Source organism: Abramis brama (assembly GCF_963993115.1).
Source record: "Abramis brama genome assembly, chromosome: 5".
Classification (NCBI taxonomy): Eukaryota; Metazoa; Chordata; class Actinopteri; order Cypriniformes; family Leuciscidae; genus Abramis; species Abramis brama.
Genome location: NC_139967.1, coordinates 26009195 through 26021104, shown reverse-complemented (window position 1 = coordinate 26021104; position 11910 = coordinate 26009195). Strand labels below are relative to the sequence as shown.

General features: G+C 37.0%; 1 protein-coding gene across 3 annotated transcripts in view; it reads right to left on the bottom strand.

Moving 5' to 3' along the window:
* Positions 1-6806: 6806 nt before the first annotated feature.
* The window catches only part of arl15a (ADP-ribosylation factor-like 15a), a 174351-nt gene continuing 169247 nt past the window's right edge, over positions 6807-11910 (bottom strand). For all 3 annotated transcript variants that reach the window (XM_084114765.1, XM_084114764.1, XM_084114766.1), the window contains one exon: positions 6807-8477. In XM_084114765.1, coding sequence (XP_083970891.1) covers positions 8325-8477 — 153 coding nt within the window. In that variant the 3' untranslated portion in view covers positions 6807-8324. The remainder of the gene's footprint in view (positions 8478-11910) is intronic.

Here is an 11910-nt window from a genome sequence, read left to right as displayed (position 1 = left end):
TATGGGAAAGCAAAAGGAGAAAAACAGAGTGGCTTTACTTTTCTCTATTTCCCTCCCTCCCTCTCTCCCTCCCTCTCTCCCTCCCTCTCTCCCTCCCTCCCTCCCTCCCTCCCTCCCTCCCTCCCTCCCTCCCTCCCTCCCTCCCTCTCTCTCTCCCTCTCCCTCTCTCTCTCTCTCTCTCCCTCTCCCTCCCTCTCTCTCTCTCTCTCCCTCTCCCTCTCTCTCCCTCTCTCTCCTGTCCCGTTTGAAGGAGATGCGAGCTGGCAGCACAGGAGAAGCTTGAAGATTAATGGTGTAAAGGGGGGCTCTGACAGCCTTTCCGCTGGTTGCAGTTCTCCTGGGTGGCCCGATTGGTCTTGGATGTCACTTTTGCTACTTAATCTTGTGTATGTGAAACAGCCTGACATGCCTGAAGAACTCAGTCTGTCCACGTCTGTATAGACATCAACCTGTGAGACAGTAACTAAGGTACCTTTCATAGGATGTCCAACAAAGTTCTTAGAATCTTTTTGATAGGATTCAAAACAGCATTTATTCTATCAAAAATACAACCGTATTATTGTGAAATATTATTACAATTTAAAATGGTTTTCTAGATTAATACATTTTAAAATGTTATTTATTCCTAATGGCAAAGCTGAATTTTCAGCATCATTACTCACTCCAGCCTTCAGTGTCACATAATCAGTGTTGAAAACAGTTGTGCTGTATTTTCTTTTGTGGAAATAAATTTTTTGATGAATATGAAGTTCAAAAGAAATGCATTCATTTAAAATATATTACTTTATATGACCTTCAGTTTGGGGTCAATTTAATGTATCCTTGCTGAACGAACATATTCATTTATTTATTTTTAAATCTCACTGACTCCAAACTTTGGATCAATTTAATGTATCCTTGCTGAATTAACACATATTCATTACTATTATTTTTATTTTTTTATCTCACTGACCCCAAACTTTTGAATGGTATGGTATATGTAAAAACTAAAGCACAGCTTGTTACCCAGTTGTGTTATGGTGAGAAGGGATTCCCAGACAGATTACTGATCTGAGAAACTCAGTTCTCTAGAGAATAGTCTGCCAGCCTGTCGTCCTGTGGCTGCAGGGTAAATCCTAAAAAAAACAACTAGGATTGCCATAAAACGGTATCCTTGTGTAGGGATATATTACTCAATATGGTCTGATACATTTGATGCTGCAATCAGTACTTGTGGGAAAAGTATAGTCTATACTTTTTAGTATCAGTGAATGAGTTATTCTGTTTAATTGGGCTAAAAGTTTAACATTATAGCCGTCTTTCTATTTCAGCAAGAGATGAGGAAATCACTTTCGATGAGACATGGGAATAAATGTTTCTGCTGTTAATTAGACATCTTTTCCTGTGCCTTCAATTAGTATTTTAGACATCAGCAGAGTGGATGTGAACTGGTTTCTTGTGTGACCTTTGTGACTTTTAACCCTAATCCTCTCCCCCTTAAAACCCACTTTCTGTCTGTCACCCTGAGCGTTTTCTCATTATCTATCCCCTCGCTCGCCTTCAGAGCGACAGTAAAGCTTCACTGTATTTTGCCTCTCTTCTCTTATCCTACTTTTAATCTCCTCACACCTGCTGTGGCTCCTTCAGCCAGCATTTGAAAACATGTTTTGAGAAAGTCCACTGAGGCGTCATTGCAAAATCGTGACTTGTTGTTCACCTGATGAACTCTAAACAACGTCATAGTCTCAGTTTAATTTGTAAAGCCCAGGTGTCCTGCATTCTGGGAAACTGTGTGTTTACTAGTTTGTGATGACGAAGAAGTTGCTCTTTCTTTTAAACCTCAGTTTCGTGTATTTCTGAGCTGTAAGCTGCCCACATAGTGTCGTAAGTGAAGCTGTGGCCTGGTGTAAACTGTTTGGACAAAATGAAATAATCCACCTACAGCGCTTGGAGCAAAGCCCTAGAGGAAATCAAATAGAGTAATCAAATATTTACAAGACAAAAACGATTAATTGAGTGTCCCATGGTATGATTCACATTCAGTGCTTCTTTGAATGGGGATTATTTGTCTCTTCAAAGGAATCCATGTCACCGGAGGTCTCATGCCATGGTAAATGTTTCCATATGGGATGACATTTGGCTTTAGCAATTAAGTAATTAGTGAGAAATAATTACTTGAACACACATTATAGGAATATAAATAAACTGCTTGGTGTGTAAATAAAAGTCTGTAGTGAGTGTACAGAGGAAAGCATTTTGTTTACTGAACAATTCTTTTATGCTCACTAAGGCTGCATTAATTTGATCAAAAATATAGTAAAAACTGTAATATTGTGAAATATTATTAAATCTTTTTTATTTTAATACATTTTATTATTACTTATTATAAATGTTGAAAAGTTCTGCTCTGTAATATTAAACTATGATATATATATTACATGTTCTGTCATATTTGAACAAGTTAATGTGTCATTGATGAATAAAATAAATAATTTCTTACTGACTCCAGTTTTTTTAATGGTAGTGAATATAAGCCAATAGGCCTTTATCGCATCACAATAGAACGCCGGAAGTAGCCGCGAAAAATTGCTGAAGCAGTGTACTGCATAGATATCATATATAAAAGCGTTTATATATGATATCTATGGTGTACTGCGTCTTCCGGTTATTGCGTTCACCATGGCTGCCTGTTAATTATCACTGGACTACTTCGCTCTCGCATCTCCCAAAAGTTTATTTTTTTGTTTGTTTTCTTGATTCCATTTTAATGGTTTAATTAAACTGTTATGACCAATTATTTAAAATGTAATGATTTAAGCAAAACTTTCTTCAAAGGTTAAACCAAACTTTTATTTTGACGGGTTGCCGTGCCGTCTCTCTGCGTTTTATGATATGAAGATAGTTTTTCTCAAATTAAGCTAAAATGCTGCTGAAGTGACTCTCAGAGCTGCTGTGTTGATGAAGTGCATTAATTTCCTCATATAACGTTAGGTTGAAAACATCGCGAGCGTCATGCGTGTCTCAGTGTGTGTGTGTGTGTGGTAAATGAAACAGCGCGTCTGTGCCATTCATTCACAGAGACACGCAGAACATGCTTGATTCCTATTTAAATAGTCTTTATGCGGTTTAATATTGACAGACACTGGTCTATATCGCGATTTTATTTAAGTTTACTGACCTACTTTTCATCTAAAGGTAGCTAAGTAACCACCGGAAGTGCGAGTACACTGCTTGGCGATTTCGAACGTTCCGAAACCAGGAAATGAGATAAAGGCCTATTACAAATAAGGTACAAAATAGACCCCAAAGTTTTTTTGTTTTTTTTTGCAACATATAGTCGGTGAAAGAAGGTACTCAACATTCAGGAAAAGTTGACTCCCAACTTTAGAAGTTTAGAATCTTTTTTTTTCAACGGGGTATTACAATTTTTGCAAGCTTATTACCAAAATATCTACATATAATTTAAAAACATTTGAACATTGTGTGTGATTTTGTGAATTGTATTTAGTACACATTAAATCAATTAAATAAATAAATAATAATAATAAAAAATATATATATATATAGACACACATATATAATAATTACAATGCTTGTTTTCCCTGACATAATGAAGAAAGGATCCAATAATCTTATTTATTGGATGTCACAATTTTAAGAAATGTTATAACACTTCAAATTATTTTAATTGTTAGATACAGACGAAAGGGTTCATCTAAGGTGGGATATACAGTATTACTTAATTTATACTGAATATATAAAAGGTAAAAATAAAAAAAAGGGACACTAAAGTGTATTCATGGAATGTGCCATATAGATATCTAAAAACCTCAAAGACTTGCTCAAAAATTATGACATGCTTATCTTCTTTAGGACTCCATGATCTGTTACATGAACTATTAAGTCTGGACGTCTAAATCTTCCTCTCAGTATATCTGAAGGGGGAGTTAGTCCAAAGTGAGGTCAGTTGGATAACCTGGATTGTCTTTTCCATTCATGCAAGGAACACAATGGCTGCAATGACCACCACTCGATGACCTTTTCAACAGACCTCATGCCCTCGTTTGATTGACATTTTTCTTTGACAGCAGGGGGCGGAGACAGCTTTTGGTGGGCAATGGGGAGGGCAGATTCTCCTGGGTAAATCCTCATCCACATCTTTTCCTTTGGACAACAAAGAGTGTGATGTTTTTGTCTGAAATAAGGAGCCAGATCCCTTGTGTTTTGATGAGTGGGCCACCTGGGACACACATCTCCATCATCGCGCCAAAAGATGAGAGAGAAAATAAGATGGGAAGAGAGGAGATGAGAGGAGGACGGAGGAGAAAGAAATCCTCCAAAGAGCACAAACAGAAGCTTGAATGACAAGCTCAATGGAGACTGTTCAGCCAAGTGACCAAACCTCTTGTCTGTGTCATTAGATTGTCTGTTGCAAATGAACCAAAAAGAGCAGCTCACAGACACTCCAGTGACACAAGCAAGTGAAGTTATCTTTCGAACTCCTGCTCAGAGTAATCTGCATTGGTTCTAACAAAACATGGCGGTAGAAGGATCAGAATTTTCTGTCATCATAACTAGCCCACTTACTTCATCTTTTCTCTTTTTTTTTCTTCCTCAGTTTTAGTCATTTTTACTGTCAACTAACTGTAAACAATGACCAGACATTTCAAGTGTCTGAAATGATGGCTTTTCAGTAAAGATTTGAAACTGCACATGACTTTGTGATGAAATAAGATTCAAAGCTGAGAAATGTCCATGATAAAGGAAAAAACATTTGTGATAAACTTTTATATGATTTTGAAAAACTTTTATACCATTTTCAAGAAATGTTTGAATTTAATCACAGAATGTCATGTGATGTAACCCATCAAGTCAGTTAAGATAACATAACATATTTTCTTTACACCTTGAAAACGTGTACACATCTTAATCTTTATTATCTAAAATACAAAAAACTACTGTAAAATTATTATTATTATTATGTATACACATCTTAATATTTGGTTTCTAAAAAAATTAATGAATAAAGAAATGAAGCTAAAAATTATTATTTTAACAAATTCATTTTTGGGGCGTTGCACTACATAATATGTGAGATGGTTTTTCATTCCATGTATGAATCGAATTTTTATGTATTTAATGTATTTTTTTATTAGTTAAATAGCACAAAACCTTCACCCTTAGTGGTCCACAAATAAATAAACAGTCATATGGGATTAGAACAAACTGGAGGATGCACAGCATGATTTACATTTTAGTGTGAACTAATCCTTTAATATTTGGCTCTTATCTGGGTTTCCCACTGCAGCTGATATCACTGATAGCTCACACATGTTGTTTGCTTTAGTGAGAAGGTGTGTGGTGCCATGCTGAGAACCCTGACATGCATAGAAAAACACCTTTAAATTAACCCTGGCCATATGTAAATTTCCTCCTCTCTTCAAAACACAAATACGGGAACACAAACAAGATCTCGCTAGCTGGCTTTTGTTCCGAGTGCCGTTGTCAAGACCGACTCAGGGTGGGAGAGACTACTGTGTTTATTTTTAATCCTGGGGCTTTGAGTAAAGTCACCGGTGGCACTGTATCCCGGTCATGCATAAGACGTGGGAGATCGGCCCCCTGACTGGGGACAAGCTGAAACTGTTCAAAAAGAAAAACCCTTCACAGTGTGGCACGGCACTGGATCATGAGGACCAGACGGATGTCAAGGGAACATCTGTTGCATTTCCACAGGGGCAAGCCCCTTCAACAGGTTGTGAAAGCTTGAGATTACTCGGCTGTTTAGACTGAGGGAGAGCAAAACATTCGCCGTTTGAGAAAACACCAACGAACATGCTTTGTTTTCCTTGTAAACAAAAAGGTTCCTCGACGAGTCACGCATTACCATTTCTGACTGAGAGGACTTAAATGATGAGGCAAGCAAACACAACTGGGAAAAGACTTTTAAGAGGAGGGCAAGCAAATGCATTTCCCCTCCTTCTCAAAAGTCATTCTAACAAAGATCACCACGCTCTGTTCCAAGTCTTTGTCAGTTGCTGGTGAATTCCTGCTAAGGAACTAAAAATAATCTCTGTCTAGACACAGCAAGTGTGAAACTGAGCCAAGCGAGAAAAATGATATGCAAATAGAGTTAAGACTGGTATTATAAAAGACATCCCATGTGGGAGGGTTTTAAGAGCGCTCGGTGGGATAAAAAGCAAGACTGCAGCCAAAAACAAAACAAAAACAAAAAAGCTGGGATGTGTTTCTCTCAGTACCTGCAAGGTGTCACGGTATGTCTCTAATTACATTATTGACATTCAGATAGTGTCGCACGAAGCATAGGAATGAGGCATTTAATAAGTTCCTGGCCTTAGGGCTTGTGCAATCTGTCTGTGGGCCTCTTCTTCGGAGAGACAAGCCAATTCGAACAGGCCAAACTGGTTTTCTGCAGCGTATCTGCTTTGAGGGTGGGCTCCATTAGCGTGACCAAAGGGAAGCAGAGCGCCCAGAGAAAGAAGGGGCAAAGGGCTTTCTCTGAGAGCGGATAGACAAGAGCAGCAGACTAGAGAAGAGCGTCAGCCGCAGACAGAGGAAGAGCAGATCAAAGAATCGCAGGGGCAACCTGCGTGACAGACATTGTATCAAAGCAACGTGTATAGTTTGAAAAGAGAGGGAGAAAAAAGTGAACCTGGCTGGATCAGGAACCCTGTCTGAGAAACGTTAACTTCCCTTTTTTTATCTACATCAGACCACGAGCGCATGAAATTTGTGTTCGAGACAGAGATTAGATGGGGAAGCAATGATAAGATGGACAGTTTGATTATTTTACTGGGTTGCTTTGATTTTGCTATTGAGAAGCCAATGGCTAAAAAATAACCAGCAGCATATCAGATGTATTTTACACTTAAATGCCCTTGTCAGTAATAATAAACAATTCCACATAACACATAATTCCAAATAATTTGATATGTATAGTAATGAAGACAACACTCAGATTCAAATGTGAGATGGTGATCATTTAAAATAAGGTTAACATGAATGTCATAGCTAAAATAAACTAACATCAAACAATTTTTACAAGTTTACAGCATTTAATAAATATAAATTGTTTATAATAATTAGATATGTTCATTTCAACAATACATTTTTAACATATATTATTGACAAACATAAAATTAACAATAGTATCTATTTAACCAAACATTAACCTTGATTAATAAATGCTCTAAAAACGGTTCATACCTTATTGACATACCTCTATTAACGGTTCATGTTAATATATTTAACCTTAAAGTAAAGTGTTGCCGTGAGGATTGTAGGTTGAGGGTATACTAAGGATCACGTGATATATCTAACTGGTACATGTGCTCAAATCGATTTAAAAGCGGTACAAATGGTTTACCCCAAAAATAAGACATCAAGTGGCAATTGGCGGGCAAAACATACACAGGTTAACACTATAAATATACAGAAACACGGCATGTGTGAGTCCTAAACTACTTTTGAAACAAGTCTGGAGACAAAATGCACATCAGAGAGGTGCGCAGTCAGGAATCTAAATTTGTGGAGAGGAATTTGGATAATACCAGCAGGAAGCAGGGGGTGAGGCCGCAGAGCGTGGCTGGGCAAAGAGTGAGGTGGCAGACGGGGAGGAGTCTCCACAGATAGTTGGAGGGCTTAAGCCTGGTGGACAGGGACTTGTCAAATGCAGCTGTTGTGGACACTGATTGATAGAGTTTGTATTCCAGCTCAAACCAGTGCCAAGTAAATGGGTGTGTCGTATTTTCAAACAACAAAAAAAGAACGTTGAACTCATTTTGTCTAGGAAGCCATTCTAACATTCTCTAAAAAGAAGAAAGAATAATTGAGTTCAAGGGACACTAGATTTGCTATAATAATAATAATAATAATAAAAAAAATACAATAATATAATATAATATATAATATAATAAAGTATTTGGTGCTGAATGAATGCTCAGATTATGAGCCATTATAAGAAATATGGATTGGTCCATACATCATATTGTATGCATATATATTATTTACATAAATGTCACACACACACACCACATGACAACCAACTAATAGACAACATATAGCTTATCATATAGCTTATTAGTTTTACAAATAATGGTGAAAATCTGATCTCTTGAAGGACTTTGGTTCACCTGCTACTAAATCAGCATATGTGTGGCCCTTGACCTAAGGGTGACAAATATGTCAGTCAGCCCATCAAAACATGTGGCTTTTTGCATCTATGTCTCCAGTGGGTTATAAAACAACGACGAAGGAGAGGTCCAAAAAATTCCTTCTAGCAAGCAACACTTCAAACCCACTTTCCACTTTGAAGTTTGATTGAATCATATCCTGCTAGGTAGCACCTCCTTTTCTTCCAAAAGGCTGATGAGTTGACTGAAACTCTCCCTCACAGCCTCCATGTTGTTCATTGTGGTGCCTGCAAGAATCCATCGCTTCCCTCGGTTCATCGGCTGCAATTCAAAGTACTTCTGTATCTGAAAAATAAATAAATAAATAAATATTTAATTATGACCGCTCTCTAAAAATAGCACCAAGAGAATTTTGGCTTGTCTTCCCAAAAATACCTAAAATGATTGTGCAGATATGAGAATCCAGCAGGTAATAACTCAAATTCAAACTGAAATGCTGTTTAAAAAATAACTGAAACTTGAAAGGAGATTTATTTGACTGTTTTTATGTTTGGGATACAAATTAATCTTCTTACCTAATTAGAACCCAGGAAGCAGATACCATTAAGGCTATATTATTATTACACAGTATCTCTGTTGTATCTTAAAGTATGCATGCACTTGTCTTGCAGGTGATCAGTATCCATTCTTATGATGTTATTTCTGTTGGGGTTTAATTTAACCCTAGCAAAAAACACTTTACAGAATAATTATAATGTGAAAATGCATTGCATTTAATCATGTTTTACATCAGAAGTCACAAGACCCCAAACATACAGCATATAGTCAAATCCTTTATGGAGGATCTTTGAAGTGTGTTGTCAAGTCGAGATATTCAAGCTATTAAAATGGCCTTGTTTCTGAGACCCTAAAGCATAATATAAGGGATATTTTACTATAACAATAAGACTTCTTTTCTCGAAACAAACCCTCTAATAATCTCTAAATAGTTAAAGGTAAAAAGCTTGGTATCTACTTATTAGGTCAAAACATTCCTCACAGAACAGCCGAAATGTGTTCATGTCCAGGAAGTGTAATGTGAGGTTCATGTGCAGCAGGGAAACTATGCAGATTTGGTTAATATGTACTTGGTATATACAAAACTGATAGTAACAGCTGATTAAAAGGATCATATGTCAAATCTTTGTGCTCTGTCAAAGCTTTCTTGATTATACTTTTATGTCAGCACTTCATTATAGCTCTAGCAGATCAGAACCATCTGTTAAATTTGATCAAGTCAAGGAATATCATACTTCTGCTCAAATGTCACAACAAGACTAACTCTGTAAGTCATAGCAAGGACATTTTCAGTTTTGCAGGAGTCATTTGTGATAAAAAAAAAATCACATTTAATGTAGAAAAACATTTGATGTCCTTTTTACTTAACACAAAATCTATCAGGCTATTTAAGGCCACAAAAGTCTGGAAGTCTGCCTAGGATATCCACCAAAGGGTGTACAGCTTTTTTTCATTTGCCTCCAAAACTCTGGAACAGCCTTTCTGATAATGCAAATTGAAAGGCGTCACCAGATTTTTGCTCAGTTTAGAGTGACAAATCGTACCTGTGTACTTGGAGGTCAAAAGGCAACCTACTACGCAAAATGCATACAGATTTGCAGGCCTGTACATTTTATTGTTATATGAAATTATTTTGTTGCTACAGATGATCACAACTACTGGGAATTTTTTTCTGAACATTTAACTGTGGCTGGCTGCTCACTAGGGCATTGATTTAATCCTAAATTCCCTGTTCATTAGAATCCAGTGACATCATTGTATCATTGAAACATGTGTTTTCTGCAAAGCTGCTTTGAAACAATATGTATTGTAAGAACAACTATACATTTAAACATGAACCAAATTGCATATGAGCAAAATGATAATTACACCGGGATTGTATCAATCCTGTATCCACAGAAAATTCACTAACACACAGCAGTACAAAAAACAAACAAACAAATAAAAACTACCGTTCAAAGTTTATGGTCTTTTTAAAATAAATTCAGCACAGAAGTATTAAATAGATCAAAAGTGACAGTAAAGACGTTTATAATGTTACAAAAGATTGCAGTTCTTTTATTACTTTCTATTCATCAAAAAATTCTGAGAAAAAGATCACAGTTTCGATATTGAGCAGGACACCTGTTTTGAACATTGATAATAATAAGAAATGTTTCTTGAGCAGCAAATCAGCATATTAGAATGATTTCTGAATGATCATGAGACACTGAAGACTGGAGTAATGATGCTGAAAATTCAGCTTTGTCATAAATTACATTTTAAAATCTTAAAATAGGAAACAGTTATTTTAAATTGTAATTATATTTCACAATGTTTCTGTTTTAACAAAAACATTTTACAAAATCTTACCGACCCTAAACTTCTGAATAGCAGTGTATATTTAAGTAAAAAAAAATTCTGATTGAACATTTGATATGAGATAATAATATAGGAGACGTGGTGAAACCATGATATCCATAGACATTGAGATACACAGAGATCATAATCTGTTATCAACCATCTACCTTCCTCAACACCTCAACAAAGATACAGCATCAGATGTCCCTAACCAAATGAGATAACCTGCAATGTTTTGGCAGATGAAAGCACAAGGAAATACAGTTAATGGGCACATAAAGTAAGACCTGAGGATAAGTTGCTACAACAAACAGATGCAACTACGTCTATCATTTCGCAATCTGCAAGCATGACGGACACTCGCTGCTAATCTATTCATAACAGACAGAAAGACCTGAAAAATCAAACAAAACTGTTCAGTGTGATGAGTCTTTTGTCCAAAGCACTGTAACTGAATTCTATTAGAAAAGAATCACAAATGTAGCACTTTGCGTTTTGCAATGCAGCGCAGGCGTCTAACTGTGTTGGGTTTTATTAGTGTCTGCTGTTTTCATGACAGCCTACTTCAGTGAGTCAGAAGATTGTGTCTCATCTTTCCTCCAGCAGAGTCTTTAGGGGGCACTGAGCTGTGCCTCGCTCATAGTGTAACAGGAGTTTAATGACAGATTAGGTCACTTCAGCCCGGCGCTCGACCGACCCAAACAGTGTTAACAAATCCGTCTTGGTAAAAGGAGCTGCCCCGGGCCTGCTGGCTCACCAGTCAGTCTGTCCGACTGCATGTCTGTCTATGGCAGGCCCCCTTCTGGTGAACACAAGGTTTGCACTGGATCTCTCAGGTCATTTAAACGGAGGAAACAAACACACAAGGATGTCTTTCTTTCTCATAAATAAATAATATTAAGCGTAAACTTTGACAGGACATAGAACAGTTTCCTTTAGCTGAGCTCACATTGGTTTGAAGTTGCGTGACAATGTGGACATGGTAAGCCTCGCGCCATGGTGGCAGATGGCTGTTGGGATGACCACTGGGTCATAGAGTCAAGCCTCCAGGAGAGAGCAGAGAGCAGCTTACAGCTTTGAAAAGTTGTCTACTGCCATTAAATTTCACTTAAAATCACAATAGGCGGAGTGGAGGAACAACAAGAGGAAAACAACATTGTACACTGTAATTGTACTATCCCAATAACCGTTTTTATCTGCCTGGACTATAAAAGTTCAATCTTAAAGCCATTTTTTTATTTTTTTTCCCAAAACTGTCAAACAAGTTGTCAAGCCAATATTCAAAGTTTGTTTGAATTGAATATCAGTTGATTATATTTGTACATTTTCCTTTGCACCAAACAGGATGCGGAACTGTATATTGGACGGTATATGATATATT